This window comes from Cebus imitator, unplaced genomic scaffold (genome assembly GCF_001604975.1).
Source record: "Cebus imitator isolate Cc_AM_T3 unplaced genomic scaffold, Cebus_imitator-1.0 Scaffold3, whole genome shotgun sequence".
Taxonomy (NCBI): domain Eukaryota; kingdom Metazoa; phylum Chordata; class Mammalia; order Primates; family Cebidae; genus Cebus; species Cebus imitator.
The window spans coordinates 6,349,795-6,369,367 of NW_016107318.1; the positions used below are offsets into that span (position 1 = coordinate 6,349,795).

Sequence of the window (19,573 nt, forward strand, 5' to 3'; positions counted from 1 at the left end):
AAAAAAAAAAAAAAAAAAAGTCAACAACAAAAACCCAAAACCAAAAAACACTTACATAAAACAAACTGTCATTTAAAAATTTTCCAAATTTTTAGTCAACAGATGTGAGTTTAGTGTTGAACCTACTGCTTCCAAACAAATCACTTAACCTCTGTGAATCTGTAAAATTAAGAGTAGAAGTAATCCTTTAAGACCTAACTACTTCATAAAGAGTTATGAGGTTTACATGTGATGAGTAGAAAAGCTTTGAAAACTATAAAAAATATATAATTATACAAATATTGTGCATAGTGATTTTTATTTTTAATGCCCACTTACTATAGATTTATTTTCTCATCATAAAGTTAGTATAGCAATAATTATTTTAGAAACTGAACTGTTTAACTTTTATCTCCTAGCCTGTTAGCTGATTTGCTACAAGGATTATAATAGGCCAAACCAAAAGAGTTTTAAGAAGTAAAGAGGATTTTCTTTGTTTAGAAATTAGGTTTTTATTTTAAATATTTTAATTATTGTATTATTTATTATATATTTAGATCAAAGGCCATAATACAAATCTATACTAAAAGTATTTTTTTTAATTCAAAGAACAAATGAAAACAAAGTTTCTTACCAAAATTTGTCTTGTGATTTGAGTTGTGATTTCCTTGGCATCCAAGACAATTGATGGTGGAAGTGATGACACCTCTGCAGCTTTTAATCCTAAAATTATTTGTTTTAAATTGGCTTCAATATTGTTACTGCTGGTATCTTTATGCTTGTTTTAACTAGTATTAACCTTTTATTCACAGATTTAAACTTCCCTTCTAGAGGCATTTCTGAACTGCCCCATAATTCTTGGAATTAAGCTTTCTAAAATTCTGGATGACAACTTACCAATTAATAGATTTAATTACTTGTCCAAGACATATAAGGCAAATTAGAATATCAGTTAACTCTTAATATATCTCTAAGATATCCGGAATAAAAAAGATAGTTCGAAAATAATAACATTGAAATTCCAATTGCAAATATAGTTGATTAACAGAAGGTCAAAAGGCATATGAGTTTTGCAGGGGAAGATAAATATCTAGTCACAGCGGTAACACTATAGCTAAACATTCACCCACCCAAATCAATGAGACAGAAATTTCTCAGAAGATATAACGGTAGGTGAGTACTCTATATGCAAATTCAAAGTATCAATTATATTCTCGTGTTTTTAGAGCTTAATTTTATTGTATAAATGCCATATAGGCTTTTTACTATATGCCAATAGTTTACTATATTTATTGCTTTAGAAGTAATAGAAGCAATATCAAAATTTATTGAGATGTTGGTAATTGCTAGGCACTGGGCAACACAGCTCACATTTGATAATTCATTGAATTCCAGTAATTCTACAATATGGCAAATTATTCTCATGTCATAGATCATAGAATTGAAGCTTATAAAGTTTAAACATCTGATATAAATAAGTTGTCCATCTGATTTTCCATTTTAAATAGCAAAACAAATATTTTTTTTTTCCCTCAAAGGGTCATATCCATAGCTAAAATAATTTTTGAAACTTACATGTACAGATTAATTGAAAAGTCTCCGAATCTGTGAGATTTAATGATTTAGACAGAAAGTATCTAATCAAGTTTAAAACTATCTAGCTGGGCATGGTGGCACAAGCCTGTAATCCCAGCTACTCGGGAGATGGAGGCAGGAGACTCACTTGAGCTCAGGAGGTGGAGGTTACAGTGAGCCGAGATCATGCCACTGCATTCCAGCCTGAGCAACAGAATGAGACTCTCTCAAAAATATATATGGTTTATATGGTTTGGTAATAGATTCCCTTTTAAGATTTTAGATTTAATTATCAAGTACTCCAAACCTGAGGAAAACAAAGAAAGGACTCTACTACTGAAAGAGTGTGTAGAAAGTATATAATTTTCAAATAATTATATAACGTGCAAATATAAGCTAAATTACATTTTCTAAGGATAGAAACTAATACTTCTAGGGTTTTCAGTTGTCACTGTATTTTTACAGAGTTACTGGTTCATACAAATTTTAAGAGATTTATATATGTGTGTGTGTGTGTGTGTGTGTGTGTGTGTGTGTGTGTGTGTATAATGAGTTTGTCACAGAAAATACAATCTAAGAGAATATAAGCACTAAAAAGAATGGAAAAATCTGCTTAGATTAACAGCCAAGTAAAGAAGAGATGAAAGTTTGTCTTAGGAAAATATATAGTACTTGAATGTATAGGTATAATTTCTATATGCAGTACCATAATTTTTCTCTTCTGTGAGTCCCTTAGAAAGTTTGTAGGTATACAAAACTGCTTCTTTATTTCTTGAGGTATTCTGTACATGCTGAACTTCAAAATGCATGTTTTCTACATTAGGATACAGGGTATCAATATAGCATAGTTCCAGGAAATGTGTAGCAAACAATGTAAATGCCTAGAATATATAACAGATGATGAATATTAGTACTTCAAATATTAACTAGAAAATTCTATTTTAACTATATGAACATAAAATTTTAATTTAATTTTTCAAGTAGCTTGGCAAAGATGAGGAATAAAACTAATAATTTGGAGGCTAACACTATCAATCCATTTTTAAATGTTCTGAGATTTTATATTAAATGAAGAAGACATGTTTATTATGTTTGTACACAGACATGTGTGCCACATTATAGGAGAGAGAACAAAACCAAAAATAAAATCCTAAGAAATATATCTGAAGATACTGAAAAGATGTTTACCAGAAACAAAGCTATGAATTGAGGTAATCATTTATTAGGGAGGTAACTCACATGCAAAAAAAATCATAATTTTTCCTCAATTTTTAAAAAGCTTCACTATAAAAGTAGCCTCCCTCCTTGTAAGCAGGTTTTGGCAGTGGAATCAGGAGATTATTTTAGGTATGTGAAATTCCAAAAGTTTTTAGTTTTTAGATTTGCATTGTGTTTGGGTTAGGTACTGGTAGAGGAAAAAGAAAGATTGAGAACACCAATTAAGATAATGGTTCTCAAACATTAGTAATCCCTTAGAGAGCCTGTTAAACATGCAAATTCTTGGTACATATCTCCTTAAAAATTCTCAATCAATAGTTCTAATGTTGGGCCCCAGGAAATGCCATTTTCCATAAGTACTTTGGGTGATTTTGATGAAAGTGGTTCATGTGATTTACAGCCAGTGCAAGATTTCCAACCCAGAAGTTACCAAGGCAGATAGAGATCTGAATAACTAGTTACGTTTTAAGACATTACCAGCGACAAATTAGGTAGGTGATCAGTGAAAATTTAAATATTAAGACAGGAAAAAAAAATTAATGGGCAAATGGCTATAAACTGTGGAAGGTAAAAAGCAAGGGAAGGAATAATTTTGTATATGACAGAAAAATAAAAATTTTAAATAACTACTCAACAAATCAGAAGGAGTATAAAATAAAACCAGATTTATAAAGCTACAGGAAAATATTTAGAATACAGTAAACCATTTAAAAGCCACAGACCGTATTCAATAACAATAATGTCCTTAAAAGTTATGTGCCAAACCAATCTATTATAGTAACTTTGTAAACTCTATTTCAGGTTAAATCAATTTAGCAAATAATTATTCAGACCCTATATTTACAAGGATTGTGCTAGGCACTAAGGATACTGTGTTAGAAAATAATGATTAACTTTAAAAGTAAGTAGCAATATTACATTTTGACTAAATTATTTATACTAAAAATAATATTGTAAAGTAATGCTAAAAGCACTATTCTTAAGCAATTGTAGAATACTTTGAAAACAGATACTGTATGCTTCAACCCAGGAGGTGGAGGTTGCAGCAAGCAAAGATCATGCCACTGTACTCCAGCCTGGGTGACAAGTAAAACTCCATCTCAAAAAAGAAAAAAAAAGAAAAGAAAACAGATATCGTATTAGATGGGGTTCTCCAGAGAAACAGACCAATAAGATATGTGTGTGTGTGTGTGTGTGTGTTTGTGCGCGCACGCATGCAAGTGTGTATTATATGTGTGTAAAGAGACTTATTATAAAAAATTGGATCATGCAATTATGGAGGCTGACAAGATCCAAAATCTAAAGTCAGCAAGCTGGAGACCCAGGAGAGTTGATGATATAACTCCATTCTAAATGCCTGTAAGCTCTAGACTCAGAAAGAGCCAATGTTTCACTTGAGTTTGAAGGCAGGAAAGAACTAGTCTTTCAGATTCGAGGCAGTCAGTTCTCTCTTATTCTTGGAAGGATCAGCATTTTTGGTCTATTCAGGCTTTCAATTTATTGGACAGGACTCATCCACCCTAGGGAAGACAATATGCTCATTCAATCTACCAATGCTAATGTTAATCTCATCTAGAAACACCCTTGCAGATAAACCAAGAATGTATGACCAATGTCTGGGCACCCCACGACCTTGCCAAGTTGACACATAAAACTATCCATCACAAGTCCACCCCTTGTAAACTTGGCATCTATAGGCATCTCCTTATACCACACTTAATCTGCAAATGAAAATGATAACAAGGTCATACTTCCCTCTAATATGATACAACTATCTTTAGTACAACTGAGAAAGCACTAACCCCTTTTCCAGAAAAAGAGGTAACATCCTTGAGTGATGTTAATTCTTCTCCTTGATATCTCATAACTTAAATACTATAATGTGAAATTAGACATACTTAAGTAATATGATGTGAAATGAATATATCTTATGTTACATTATAAGAGACTAAGAGAAGAAAGAAAATATATGTATATATACACAAAAAATCATACAAAATAAAGAGAAAATAGTCATGACAATTACAGACAGTCCTTATTTCTGTAACTAGTAACAGAGTTGTAGCTGGTAACTACAACTACCTTTTCCTATTACTACCTATTCTGTATTTCTTTTGCCTTCAGCAAGCCCTAGTTAGTCATAGCTCTTTATTTAGTGGGGAGACCCAAATCTTCCTTCCTGAAAGGTCTTGGCCATTCATAATCCTGCCTGGATTTGGTTGTAGTTTTCCATTAACCTTTAACACAGAGCATGACGGAACTGAGATACCTTAAGGAATCTTCTGCATTCCAGACATATTCTTCCTTTATTGCATTATGGAGTAGCAGTCCAATTTCCCTTTGCTAATTTCCCTTTTCCTGTTGATTCAGAGGCATAAGATAACCAAAGTGGCTGAGCAGGTGTCTTAACTTCCAGGTCAAAAAGTTACCACGATGTCTCTTGGTGAAAGCATACTTCCTTTGGAACTAAGACCTTTCTTGGTGAAAGCATACTCCCTTTGGAACTAAGACCTCTAGGTCAGCAGAGCAAGGCTGTAGAAACTGGAAGCAGATATTCTGCCCTTGAGTCACTAGGGATAATGGTGAGTGATGCCACTTCCATTTCCACTTCTTGATTCCTGGACCCATGAATCCTGGCAATGGGAGAAACAGCATTGTATATTGGAAGCTGATTCAAAGAATATACAGCCTTCTGGAAAACCTTTCCCTAGTCCTGAAACATACTGCCACTTAGCTGGTGATGTAACCGAGTCCTTAAAAGACTATTCCACTCTTCTATCAAGCCAACTACTTCAAGATGGTTGGTGAGCACAGCAAAAGCACTGAAATCTATGACCGCAGGCCCTTTGCAGCATTGGATGCATTTGCTCTGAAGTAAGTTCCTTGATCAATGGCAGATAAGGCATTCTTTAAGTCCATGGATGTTAGTTTTGGCAGAAGCATTACACATAAAAAAGGCAAACTGACGTCCTGAGTAAGTAGCTATTCCAATATGAATATAATTGAGGTGGTCCAATGTAATCAACCTGCTACCAGAGAATGGTGCAATAAGGAAAACTCAATGTTGGTTTCTGCTGCAGGCAGACTGGGCACTCAATAATGGCCATATCCAGGTCAGTCTTGGTGAGTGCAGGCTCCTGTTCCTGATATCATGCATAAAACTTCAATCCTTGCCACCATGGCCACTTACTCATGAGCCCATTGGGTGATGACAGAGGTACCTGGGGAAAAAGCCTGGCTAGTATCCATACGAGTCATCCCATTTACTTGATTTTTTTTTTTTTTTTTTTTTGAGACGGAGTTTCACTCATGTTACCCAGGCTGGAGTGCAATGGCGCGATCTCGGCTCACCGCAACCTCTGCCTCCTGGGTTCAGGCAATTCTCCTGCCTCAGCTTCCTGAGTAGCTGGGATTACAGGCATGCACCACCATGCCCAGCTAATTTTTTGTATTTTTAATAGAGACGGGGTTTCACCATGTTGACCAGGATGGTCTCGATCTCTTGACCTCGTGATCCACCCGCCTTGGCCTCCCAAAGTGCTGGGATTACAGGCTTGAGCCACTGCGCCCGGCTACTTGATTTTTAAAATCTTCCTCCGCTGAGGTTACCCTTTGGTGATCATTTCCATGGGACACAAATATCTTAATGTATTTTTCCCATTCAGAACAATATACTTTCATACCTTCTTCCTAAATTTCTCCATTACCAGTATTCCAATTATGTGCCCTCTGAGTCCCTGACCATGCAGCCAAACTATTGGCCTCGGCCCATGAATCAATATACAATTGCATGTCCTGCAATTTCTCCTTCCAAGCAAAGGGAGCCACCGGATGTACTGCTCAAAGTTCTTCTGACTGGAGGATTTCCCTTCAATATTTTTCAGGGAAAGGGGCTGTAGTACTTCAGCTGTCCACTTTTAAGTGGTGCCTGCATGTCAAGAACTATCTGTAAATCAAGCCAGGACTTCTTCCTCTGTCAACTGCTCATAGGGAACTCCCCATGAGGCTACAGTTGCAGGCTGGAAGAGAGAAGACAGTACAGCAGGAGTGGAGATTATGGGCATTTAGGGCACTTCTTTATATATCTTATTTGTGCCATCAGGGCCTGCTCAGACCTGCTCATGTAGATACCATTTCCATTTGATGAAGAAGTGCTGCTGTGCATGCCCAACTTTATGGCTTGGTAGGTAGGATAACACCTAGTACATGCTGGGCAGCTCAGGTAGTATGGTAACTTGGGGGCTATAGTTAAGTGTTCAGTTTCTGCTAAGGCTCAGTTGTAGGCCAAGAGCTATTTCTGAAAAGCAGAGAGGTTATCCATGGAGGAAGGGAGGGCTTTGTTCTAAAATCCTAAGGGATTGTGCTATGATTAACATTTAGCAGACTGCCAAAGTCTTGTAACAGCATCCTTATCTGCGTGGACACTTCAAGCACCATTGGATCTGCTGGACCATATCGCTAAGTGGCAGAGTAACTTGTGAGACAGCATAGACCTATTGCAGAGCCTTCTCTTGTTTTTGAGAGTCCTTACTCAAAACTAGCAACTTCAGATCACTTGGTGACACATCCAATTGAGGTAATACCTCCAAAATTCAAAGAGGCACACTAGGTGGTGTGTTTCTTTTATCATTGTAGGAGGGGCCTGCTACAACCCTTCATCCTTAGAAGAAATATCTCAATATATCCCACACTACCGGACCTCTAGGAATTTTGCTGAGGTAGAAGATGCCTGAATTTTTGTCAAATTTACTTCCCACCCTGTAGCATGCAAATGTCTTACCAGTAAATCTAGAGTATTTGCTACTTTTTGCTCACTAAATCCAAACGTATATCCTCAATGTAAAGGACCAGTGTGATATTCTGTCAAAAGAAAAGGTAATCAAGATCCTTGCAATCTTGAGGAAGTCACATCCCTTAGATGGAATCATGAAGGTGTACTGCCAGCCTTGTCAGCTGAACACAAACTACTTCTGGTGGGATTTATTGACAGGGATGAAGAAAAGGGCTATTTCCAGAGGTAACAGGGAATGTGTGTTAATTTGTTTATACCATGAAAACAGATCTGGTAAACCAGTGGCAATTGGAGTAACAACCCAGTTAAGCTTAGAATAATCCATTGCTATTCTCCAAGTTCTATCTTTCTTCTATACAGGCTAAATAGGCTAATTGAGTTTGGATATAATGAAAATCACCAACCCTGCATCCTTCAAGTCTTTGATGGTACCACTAGTCTTTGCAATTCCTTCAAGAATATGGATTGTGTTTGGTTTACTTTTCCTAGGTAGAGGAAGACAGTTCTAGTGACTTCCATTGGCCTTTTTTACCATAATAGCTCTCACTGAATAAGGAAGAGAACCAATGTGGGGATTTTTCTAACTGCTAAGTATATCTAATTATGCATTCCAGAACTGGAAAATAACCACAAGATGGGTTTGTAACCCATTGGACCCACTGTGAGATGGACCTGAGCTAAAACTCCACTGATCACCTGATTTTCAGAATCCCCCTACTCTGACTGAAACTAATCAGTTCAGAATTCATGTCCAGATCTGATTATTTTCTTTGCCCCACACCTGTTACCCTTTACACTCTGGTAAAAGCCTATAGGTCCTTTTGGGAAATGCTGGGAGAAAGATTAACAGTATAAATTTTTGGCAGTGAACAGGGATCCTTCTTTAAGGAGGCCCAGCTTCCCTTTTATTCAAGGACTCTGGATCTATAAACTGGCTCAAATCTGGGAGTTGATAGAGGGGTCATGACACTGTTTTTTATTCAGGTTAGATTTTTGTTCACTTGACCTAGAACTTTTATGCTTTATTCAAATCAAGTAGAATTTAGCAGCCCTCTTTTCCAATGCCATAGGTCTGTGTAAGTCAAATTATTCTGATTGCTGCTTTGACTCTGGTTCCCATTACAGTAACTTGTGCACCTTGCCTTTGGTGGTTGAGTGCCACAACTATGACTCTACCACCTTGGGATCCAATCATTCCTATTGCATTTGGGTTTTCCAATTCAGTTCCTGCAGTTCCCACTGTAAGGCCTGGCCTACATAGAAGAGTGATAACAGAGCACTTCAAGGCTACCAGGGCTCCTCTCACAAATTTATTTCTCATAGTCATGGTAAAAAGTATGTCATCTGGACTCTCCCAGGATTGGTAAGTGATCTTAAACGACAAACCCACTCTAACATTCCAGCCTCCCTAAGCTTTGAATCGCTTCCTCTACATTAAACCAAGGCAACTCATTCATGGTGGGCCACATTTTGGTCTGTTTTTCAGCCACTCAATCAAACTGTTAGACCCCTTTCTAACAATTTGAGTTGCAACATTAAACGCATACCCTGCTTAGTAAGCCCCTATCAGTAACTTTGGCCTAATTCAACTTTATGTTCCTTCTACGCTTATCCCACATCCTTAGAACACATTCCCACACATATTCCCTAGATTTCTGTCTGTATAAAGTATAAAATTCAAGTAGTTCTTTTAGAGTGTAATGTACCTCCTTACAGTCACATTCTGTACCTCACCTTTAGTGATCTTCTAAGATTCTAACCAGTCTAGTTACAGGTCTAGAAGCAAAGAAATGTGGTGGAAGTGGGTCCTGAGGAGACTCAGCATTGCCTGGTATGGCAACTGTCTCAGGGGATGCCATTACAGTTGCCTCAGGTAATGCTAGGTTAATCCCCTCAGACTGGGTGAAGTGGTCTCTTCCACTGGCAAAGATGACTCATCAAAATTCAGGGCCTAAATGTCCCCAGGTTCATCAGAGTCTCCCCACACATCCCTATTCCAACTGAAAGTCTCCCATTCCTTCCTAACTAATGCCGTCACTTTAACAATAGACACTCTATAAGGCTGGAAGTTCAACTCATGTTGTAATTCTGGCACAGAATGAGATTCTGGGTTTGATTTTCAGCAATCTGAGCCCTGTGACTATAGGAGATAAGGATTTCCTTCAGAGCACATTTGGGTGCTTTCAAGTCATTTATGCAGCAATGAGCTGGCAGTTTGGTGTTTTTTTGTTATTTAAAAATTTTTAGTTAAAAAGATAATACACATGCTTCTAAGATAACACATTAAGTAATGCATTAAAAAGCAGCAAGACTAATAAGTCCCACTTTTGGAAGCAGTGAGGAGGTGATGCACATTTCCTGGTGTCTACAGCCACTGTCATAGAACTGGAAAACATCTGTGGTTTCTACCGAGGGAATGCACAGTTCCTTCTAACCCTGTTGTGCTTCCTTGCCTGCATTCACCTGGGAGAAAAGGTTTGATTTTGAGTAGAGGTTAGTGACCATAAAGAGGCTTTTTTTCCAAGTTGAGGCTCCTGGACTCAAGTTTTCAGATTCACACAGCCATGGTGATCCATGGATCTCAGGTTAAGAACCCATGGCCTTCTTACAAACCCCCTGCTGTGATCTGGGGACACAGGTGATGCCTGGTTCTTCCTGGTAGTAACAGACAGGTCCTCACCAGATATGTGACAGGCAGTGCCTGGAAGTCCCTCGGGTGGGGGCCTGAGCTGGCAATTTGAATCCTTGAGTTCATCCTTTGCTTTTCCAACTTTGTATAGTGATGCTAGGAGCAACCAGCCAATTTCATTATATTTATTAGTTTGCCAAAAATGTTTGGAAGTATCATATATAAAATCATGTGGATCTCCGCTGCTTACAGTTGATTAAGAGTATATGATAGTGATATTTTACTTATCACTATTGTCAGATCATACCAGAACCAAGATTTGTATTAGGATTCTCCAGAGAAAGAGGACCAACAGAGAGAGAGAGAGTAAGAGAGAGGGAAAGAGAAAGAGAAAGTGTGTGTGTGTGTGTGTGTGTGAGACAGAGAGAGAGAGAGAGAGAGAGAGAGAGAGAAGAGATTCATTAATTCATTATAAGAAGCTGGCTCATGCGATTTATGAAGGCTAACATGTATTGAGATCTAAAGTGGACTAGCTAGAGGTCCAGGAAAGCCAATGATATAACTCCAGTCCAAAGCTGGCAGGTTCCAGACTCAGAAAAAGCCAATGTTTCAGTTTGAGTCTGAAGGCAGTAAAGAATAGATCTTCCATATTGAAGGCAGTCCAGAAGGAGGAGTTTCCTCTTACTCTTTGGAAGGTTTTTTGCTCTATTCAGGCGTTGTATTTATTGAGTGGGACCCACCCACATTAGGGAGGGCAATCGTCTTTACTCAGTTTACTAATTCTAATCTCATCCAGAAACACCCTCACAGACATACCGAGAACAATGTCTGACCAAATGTCTGGACACTCTGGCCCAGTCAAACTGACAGGTAAAATTAACCATCATAGGCACTAATTAGCTTTTAATCGTAAGTAAGACACGCACTTTATTCATATGAGAAATTATAACTGATACATTAAAAATTACAAAGACTAATATTATTTATTAACATTACTTTTGATTTATCACATACCTTTAAGTATAAAATGGATTTTTCTCATTCTACACAATAAATCATTATGAGCCGGGCAGGACAGCTCAGCCTGTAATCATAGCACTTTGAGAAGCTGCGGTGAGTAGGTCACTTTACCCTAGGAGTTCAAGATCAGCCTGGGTAACATGGTGAAACCCCATCTCTGCTAAAAATACAAAAATTAGCTAGGTGTGGTGGTGCATGCCTGTAGTCTCAGCTACTCAGGAGGCTTAGGCAGGAGGATCACTTGAGCCTGAAAGATAGAGGTTGCAGTGAGCCAAGATTGTGCCACTGCAGTCCAGCATGGGCAACAGAGTAAGACCCTGTCCCCCCAAAAAATAAATTAAATAAAAATAAATAAATAATTATGGACTTACATTTAAGGTCCATAAATATATTTATTTAATATATATTTATTTAATAATATATTTCTTATTTAATATACCTTAAAATGTTCCTAAGATGAAGTTAATTCATTAAATGAATATGAAATTCATTTCATTAAATGAATAAGATGAAATAATTTCATCTTAGGGACATTTTAAGGTATATTAAATAAGAAAAGCATTTTTATTTATGTTTTGTTCATATCTGTATACATTGTGAGTGATCATTTAAAAATATATTTTATAAATTAATTAATAGAGCAAAAATCAATGTTCTACATAGTTGATTTGTGAAAAGCTATTTAAAGGGATAAAATTTTAGTTAGGTAGGTGAAATAGATTGTTTGTAAAGTTACCTGAGATGCCTAGTGCTTTACTTCCTGTTGTAACATTGTCGTCAACATTATTGCACATGGAGACAATTACTGAAAGACCTTCATATTTTGCTACTTAATTTTATGAAATTAAAGCCAATTGACTAATTTTGTGTTGTTTGTATTTCTTGATTTCATGTTTTCCTTATCTATATCATGGCTATCAAACTAATGAGTCCCACTTTCATTGGAAATGAAGTAATAAAAATATAAATATTATATGTGTTGACTACCTAAATTGTTTTAAAAGCTATTTGTGGGTATCTGTAAAATTCAATAATAATAAAAGAATACATAAAGAGGACTCAAAATTAACATATTTAAAATAAAGCAATACCTTTAAGCTCAGTAGATATTCACAAACAGCATAACAAATGCCAATACCTTCTTCTGTATTAGTACCTCTGCCAAGTTCATCAATTAATATGAGCGATTTGTCATTAGCATTATGTAGAATATATGCTATCTGAAATATATAATTTTAATATATATTCATTGTAACCAAACAGCTGTCACTATCACAGTAAAAAAACGAAAAAAAATCCAGTCTCTTTTATAAGTTTATCTGAAACGTATTTTTACAGAGACATCCTGCCGAGCAGAAAATAACACATTGTTTTCTTTTCTAAAAATCTCATCACTAATAATTCCAATAGAATAGCTGATGTGTACATAACTAGACATTTGAATATGTATATGAGACAACATAGAGTAAATAACCATTATTTAAAATATTGATGCTTTAGATACAGTGAAACAAAGCAATTAAATAAATGTTTAAACTAAGCACAAAGATGGTCATTTTCTTCTCAAAAAATGACTAATCAATTACTGTTATAAAATATCCAAAATCATCTCTAAAATTTATTTAAGTATTACTTTATATCCAGTAAAGATGAAGTAAAAAAAATTAAGAAAAAGTACCTAAGTCATGACTATTGGTTTAACAAATAAATTTAAATACATAACCAATGTAGACCAAGTCTTAAATTGACAGAAGTGTTCATTTCCAATGAAGATTATTAACCTTTCTCAAAAACAAAATTTTACCTTTATTATACTTTGACACAATAGTAACTTTGATGGATATTTTATCTTTCTAGGAGACTAAGCTTTCTGAGGGCTAGGACCATTTAAAAATATACCTTAAGTGCCTAGTATATTGCTATGCTCTCTTATATTCAATACACAATAAATAATCATACAAATTGTGGGACAAATGATAACTTTATTTACCACCTATCTACTTGAAGAAAATTATCTAACTAAACAGGGATCCCATAATTTTTAATACAGGTATCCCACAAGTTACACTTAATTCCTTTAGTTCTAAAGCCTCCTCAATGTTTGCTCAATCAGAAAAAGGTGATTCTTTGGTACAAGAAGTGAAAATTCTACAAGAACAAAGAAAAGGATGATTTTTGAAAGCCTTCTAACACAACAATTTTTTTGTTTTAAAATCAAACCTATGAGGAACAATAAATATTACGGAAAACGATACTGAACCAGTCATCATTTTCTGAAGTCTTTCACATATTCCCTATAAAAACATTTAAGCACACTTTTATTACTCAATAACACTAGCTCTTTCTCTTAAAACTGTATTCTTCAATGAAACATTCTCTTCTATTTCTACATAAAACAGAAATTAGGAGGCTGTCTTTGACTGCCCTCTGGCTCTTAGAAAAGGGTATAAACATTTCTGCATATTTTAGTATAAAAATATTTTATGTGATAACTGATCATTAGTGAGAGAATTTAATGTTTTTAACATAAGAAAAGTTTTGTTGGGTACCTCTTTCATTTCTTTCATAAATGTTGATGAATTTGTTTCAATATCGTCATCAGTACTAAAGGAAGAATATTCTGCTGGAACATATGATCCTGTAAAACATAAGGTCAAGATAAATTGAAATGTGCTTATAAAATATAAGTCTAATAACATTTTGCACTTCTCAGATTTACAAAGATTATATGGTAGAAAGAACACTAGATATGGCATTAGAAGACATGGCCCCAGCTCTATCCTTATTATATAAGCTTAGACAGCACTTAAACTTTCCAAGTTCCATCTTACCCATATGTAAAATAAAAATTGTTGCCCTACCTACTGTACAAAGTTGCCTAGAAGTGCAAATGAGACAGCAGATATTCAAGTACATAAGAAAGAGACTGTTATAAACTCAATAAATTTTTAAATAACTTAGTTGAATGATAAAGAACATTCAAAATGTTAAAATGTGAAAAGAATGCTTATAAAGTTTATGAATATAATATGCCAATTACACTGATCTAATCATTATACATGGTATGTACTGAAACATCACTATGTATGTCTTAAATGTGTGCAATTATTATATGTCAAAAATAAATTTTTAAAAAAGAAATATGAAAATCTGAAGAAAATGCCTATAAAGCTGAAGTTAATTAAATCATTATAAAATAAATTTCTATGATTACAAACATGCAGAAACATTCAGAAGCAAAATCAAAGCAAAAAATTAATAAAAAGAAAAAAAGTGAATATTTACCTACAAGGCTGTTCCTGCCAATAAGTTATCGTGCTAACTAAAATATTCATTTTTTGAAAACAAATCAATCTGATTAAGGCATCCATCCCAATACAGAATAAAATCTAAAAGGCATTCTAACATTATAAGAAGATAAAATATACAAATAGTTTAATGGGAAAAGTACCACATATACAGAATTCTGTATATATAAAATCATAAAATAACAGGAGCAAAAAAACAAAGCCAGGTTACTCCAAGATTAAAAACAAAAATAAGGATAAAGAATAAGGCCTAACTCTGAGGAATAAGGACTAGCAGAAAACAAAACTAAAAGTCAGGCTAATACTAATGAAAACAAAAGTAATAATCTTAACAGTAGTAATTATAATGACTGCATCTACCATTCTACATACTAGGCATTTTATATCCACTCTTCCTAATTTTCAAAATAACCTATTAAATTGGGTATTATTTTTGTCATTTCACAAATGAAAAAGTGGAGGCTCAGGATCACAAAATGAGAAAGATGTATCTCCTCCATTCTTCTCTATTTTTTTGTTTATTTACCTAAAAGCATAAATTATGTGGGGCTGATTAAAAAAAAGAAAGAAAGAAAGACAAAAGCATAAATTATGAACCTAAAGTGGCTCCTGACACATAATCTCATGATGTTTGCTGAAAATAAACAATGAAGTAACAGAGCCAGAATCTGATCCGAATCATCTGGCTCAAAACAAAAACAGAAACAGAAACAAACTCTCTATTTCCAAGATAATAGAAATGACCTGCCACCTTCTTAAGATTCTGGAGAAGGCTTGGGACAATTTGCTAATTTAGAGCAAAGATTATTTGTCAGGCTGCATGGGTTTGATTCCTTGTGCTGCCTCTTACAAACTATATGATTATGGACAAATTCCTTCTCAATACTTTGACTTACTCATCTTTTACATGGAGCTAATAATCTTTATCATATTTTTGTAAGTATTAACCAGATAATCAGTACATGTATTATGATACATGTACTATGAGTTTCCAGGAAGATGTGAAATGCGTATTATCATGCAAGGTACATAGACCAGTGATGGGCATATTGAACATTCAATATTAGCTACTGGGGTGTATTAGTCTGCTTCTTCACCCTGTTAAAAAGAACTCCCTGAGATTGGGTAATTTATAAATGAAAGAGGTTTAATTAACTCACAATGCTGCTTGGCTGGTGAGGCCTCAGGAAACTTACAATCATGGTGGAAGGTGAAGGGGAAGCAAGGACCTTCTTCATATGGGAGCAGGAGAGAGACAGAGCAAGGTGGGAACTGCCAAACACTTTTAAACCATCAGATCTTGTGACAACTCACTATTACAGGAACAGCATGGGGGAAAATGCCCCCACGATCCAATCACCTCCCACCAGGTCCCTCCCTCAACACATAGGGATTATAATTCAAGAGATTTGGGTGGGGACACAGAACCAAACAGTATAATGGGGCAAATGGGGAAGACTAAGGTAAAGGATTGACACTGGGTGATCTTGGGCAAGTCTTTGAGCCTGACTTTTCTCATTTTATAGAAATTTAATAAATATTTATTGAAGCCTTTCTATGTGTTAGGGTAAATAAACAGACATGAGCCCTGCCCTCGGAGAGCAGAACACAGCGAGTTCTTAAATACAGCTTTCTTATGGAATTTCCAAGAAAATAAATGTGAAGGTAATATATATATTATTAAGTGGTATATGTTCGTATTTTCTCTGCTCTTTTAACCTCCATCAAAAAGGTTCCCAACCTTTCTTATCTAGATTATGACAGAAGCCTCCTGGCTGGTATTTTTGCTTCTAGTCTAGCTCTCATCTATGCTCCAGCTAGAACGATCTATCTAAAAGTCAAATCTGATCATGCCATTCTCTTACTAAATTTCCTTTATTTGAGACAGAGTCTTGCTCTGTCGCCAGGAACCAGGATGGAGTGCAGTGGTGCAATCTTGGCTCACTGCAATCTCTGCCTCCCAGGTTCAAGCAATTCTCCTGTCTCAGCCTCCCTAATAGCTGGGACTACAGGCGCGCGCCACCACGCCCAGCTAAATTTTGTATTTTTCAGTAGAGATGGGGTTTCACCATGTTGGCCAAGATGGTTTTGATCTCTTGACCTCGCTATCTGCCCGCGTCATCCTCCCAAAGTGCTGGGATTACCTAAATTTCTTCAATAGCTCCCTACAGATTACTGGATAAACTCAATCTCCTTGGGTAAATACCTAAAGCCCTCCATGACCTAACTGCTGCCCATCTCTCCAGCTTTATATTCTACTATTTCTCACAGTTAGTCTTTACTCTACAAAGTAAAGGAAGTACAAGGCCTCTGTCCTATTTTTTTTTTAGTTGCCTGGGCACATCATACTTTTTTTTTTTTTTTGGGGGGTTGCTGTGTTTTAGCACATACTCTTACCTCTGCTTGGGAAGTCTCCTTCTTTTCCATACTTTCCCCTAAAATCCATAGCATTTTATTTGTTACCTGTCCTTATAAGAATTATTAGAAGTGAGTGTTACTGTAGTTTTCACTTTCAGATAGGAAAACCAAGGTTTAATGAGGTTAAGTAATTTGCCTAAGATGACATAGCTAGCAACTGGGCAAGCAAGATCTACCTTCAAAGTCTATGTTCCTAACTTCCATGCCTTTCAAGTCCCACTGGTATCTTATGGTCAGACTATATGAAATATCATCTATGTTTCAGAGGTTTAAGATGGTCATTAACCAGAGAAGTATAAAAATAATCTTCAAGTTCAATTTGAAGAACTAATATTGGGAAAAAATACTAGACTATTCTGTAGTACATAGAAGAGTAAGGACTAATGAGCTGAAATTATAGAAATGAGGTTTCAGTTCAATGTAATGAATACTCTAACAGCTAAGGCTGTCCAGCAATGGGACAGCCTGTAGAGTTCCTCATTGCTATTCAAATAAAAGTATTATGTCTTACATGAATTAGAAAGTATTCTTATAAGGGGAGGGAAATTAGCTAAGATGTCCTTTTAATTCCAATAAACCTACAAAATCAATAAAATATTTACTCTTCATTAACTCATTAATCTCTGATTTCATTTCCCAGTACAAAGGGTGAATTTGTACTGTATCACCAACATTATTATTGCTTTGTTCCCCTTACAATTCATTACATTAGACCAAGGTTTCTCACCCATGATACTACTAATGTCTTGGGCTCAATAAATTTTTCTTTTTTATGTTCACTTTTTAAAATATATATATACTTTAAGTTCTGGGGTACATGTGCAGATTGTGCAAGTCTGTTACATAGCTATACACATGCCATGGTGGTTTGCTGCATCCATCACCCTGTCATCTACATTAGGTATTTCTAAGGTTATCCCTCCCCAAACCCCTCACCTCCTGCTATCCCTCTCCTAGTCCCTCCACCCCCCAACAGGCTCTGGTATGTGATGTTCCCCTCCCTGTATCCATGTGTTCTCATTGTTCAACACCCACTTATGAGTGAGAACATGCAGTGTTTGGTTTTCTGTTCTCATGTCAGTTTGCTGAGAATGATGGTTTCCAGCTTCAATCATGTTCCTGCAAAGAACATGAACTCATCCCTTTATTTTTTTGTCTTTAGTTATAGAACTCATCCTTTTTTACGGCTACATAGTATTCCATGGTGTATATGTGCCACATTTTCTTTATCCAGTCTATCATTGATGGGCATTTGGGTTGGTTCCAAGTGTTTGCTATTGTAAACAGTGCCACAATAAACATATGTGTGCATGTGTCTTTATAACAGAATGATTCATAATCCTTTGGGTATATACCCAGTAATGGGATTGCTGGGTCAAATGGTATTTCTATTTCTAAATCCTTAAGGAATTGCCACGCTGTCTTCCACAATGCTTGAGCTAATTTACATTCCCATCAACAGTGTAAAAGCGTTCCTATTTTTCCACATCCTCTCCAGCATCTGTTGTCTCCAGATTTTTTAATGATCGCCATTCTAACTGGAGTGAGATGGTATCTGAGCATGGCCAACAGACATCCATCAAGATAGCAAACATACACATATCAACTAAAATACAGAAGATAATGAGTACATGGTTTAATTTACCTTCCCCAAAAGCAAAGAACTCATGTGATTTCAGAAATAAATTCTAACAAATATCTAAGGAATAGATAGTGCCAATGTTATTTAAACTGTTTTAGAGCTTACAGGAAAAAAATGAAAACTTTTAAATTATTTCCATGAAGCTAGCATAACATTAACATAAAAACATTAAAAAAATAGCACACAAAAAGCTATAGTCTAATTGTGTATAAATATCAATGTAAAAATTCTAACTAAAATATTAGAAAATGGAATTTGATCAACAGAAGGGCAGAATTATTTAACATATAAAATAAGTTCATATGAAGAAGGAAGATAGGTTTCAATATTAAGAAACCTACTGATACAATTCACTATATTAAGAAACATTACATGAGCATCTTCAAAGTTGCCAGTGACAGCATTTAATAATATTCAACATTTCACCTTGATTAATAATAATTATAATAACTCAAACAATAAGAATGGATACATCGTGAATACAATGATATGAATTAATTCAGCTGATGCTTAATAAGAAAACATCAGAAACATTCCCATTTAAGTCAGGATCAATGCAGGTATACCCACTAACTTACCATAATTGTTTAATATTCTTCTGAGAGTCTTAGTCAAAACAATTAGAGAAAAAGAAATGGAAAGCAAAAACACTGGAAATAAAAAGGCAGAATTATCACTTTCTGCAAATGATGTTTGTGTAAGTGGAAAAATAAAAGAACCAACTGTAAAACTATGTTTATAAAACAGAAGTTGGCTGAAACTGGATCCCTTCCTTACAAACTTATACAAAATTTAACTCCAGATGGATTGAAGATTTAAACATAAGACCTAACACCATAAAAACCCCAGAAGAAAACCTAGGCGATATAATTCAGGACATAGGCATAAACAAGGACTTCATGACTAAAACACCAAAAGCAATGGCAACAAAAACCAAAATAGACAAATGGGATCTAATTAAGCTTAAGTGTCAAAGTGGTCATTATAAATAA

The 19,573-nt window shown here is 35.4% G+C and overlaps 1 protein-coding gene across 1 annotated transcript in view; it reads right to left on the bottom strand.

Annotated features, from left to right (window-relative positions):
• The window catches only part of MSH4 (mutS homolog 4), a 96,540-nt gene that overhangs the window by 12,709 nt on the left and 64,258 nt on the right, over positions 1 to 19,573 (bottom strand). The window contains exons 16-19 of the mRNA XM_017530587.2: positions 13,763 to 13,851; positions 12,305 to 12,433; positions 2,261 to 2,435; positions 614 to 702 (exon numbers count right to left, since the gene is read on the bottom strand). Coding sequence (XP_017386076.1) covers positions 614 to 702; positions 2,261 to 2,435; positions 12,305 to 12,433; positions 13,763 to 13,851 — 482 coding nt within the window. The remainder of the gene's footprint in view (positions 1 to 613; positions 703 to 2,260; positions 2,436 to 12,304; positions 12,434 to 13,762; positions 13,852 to 19,573) is intronic.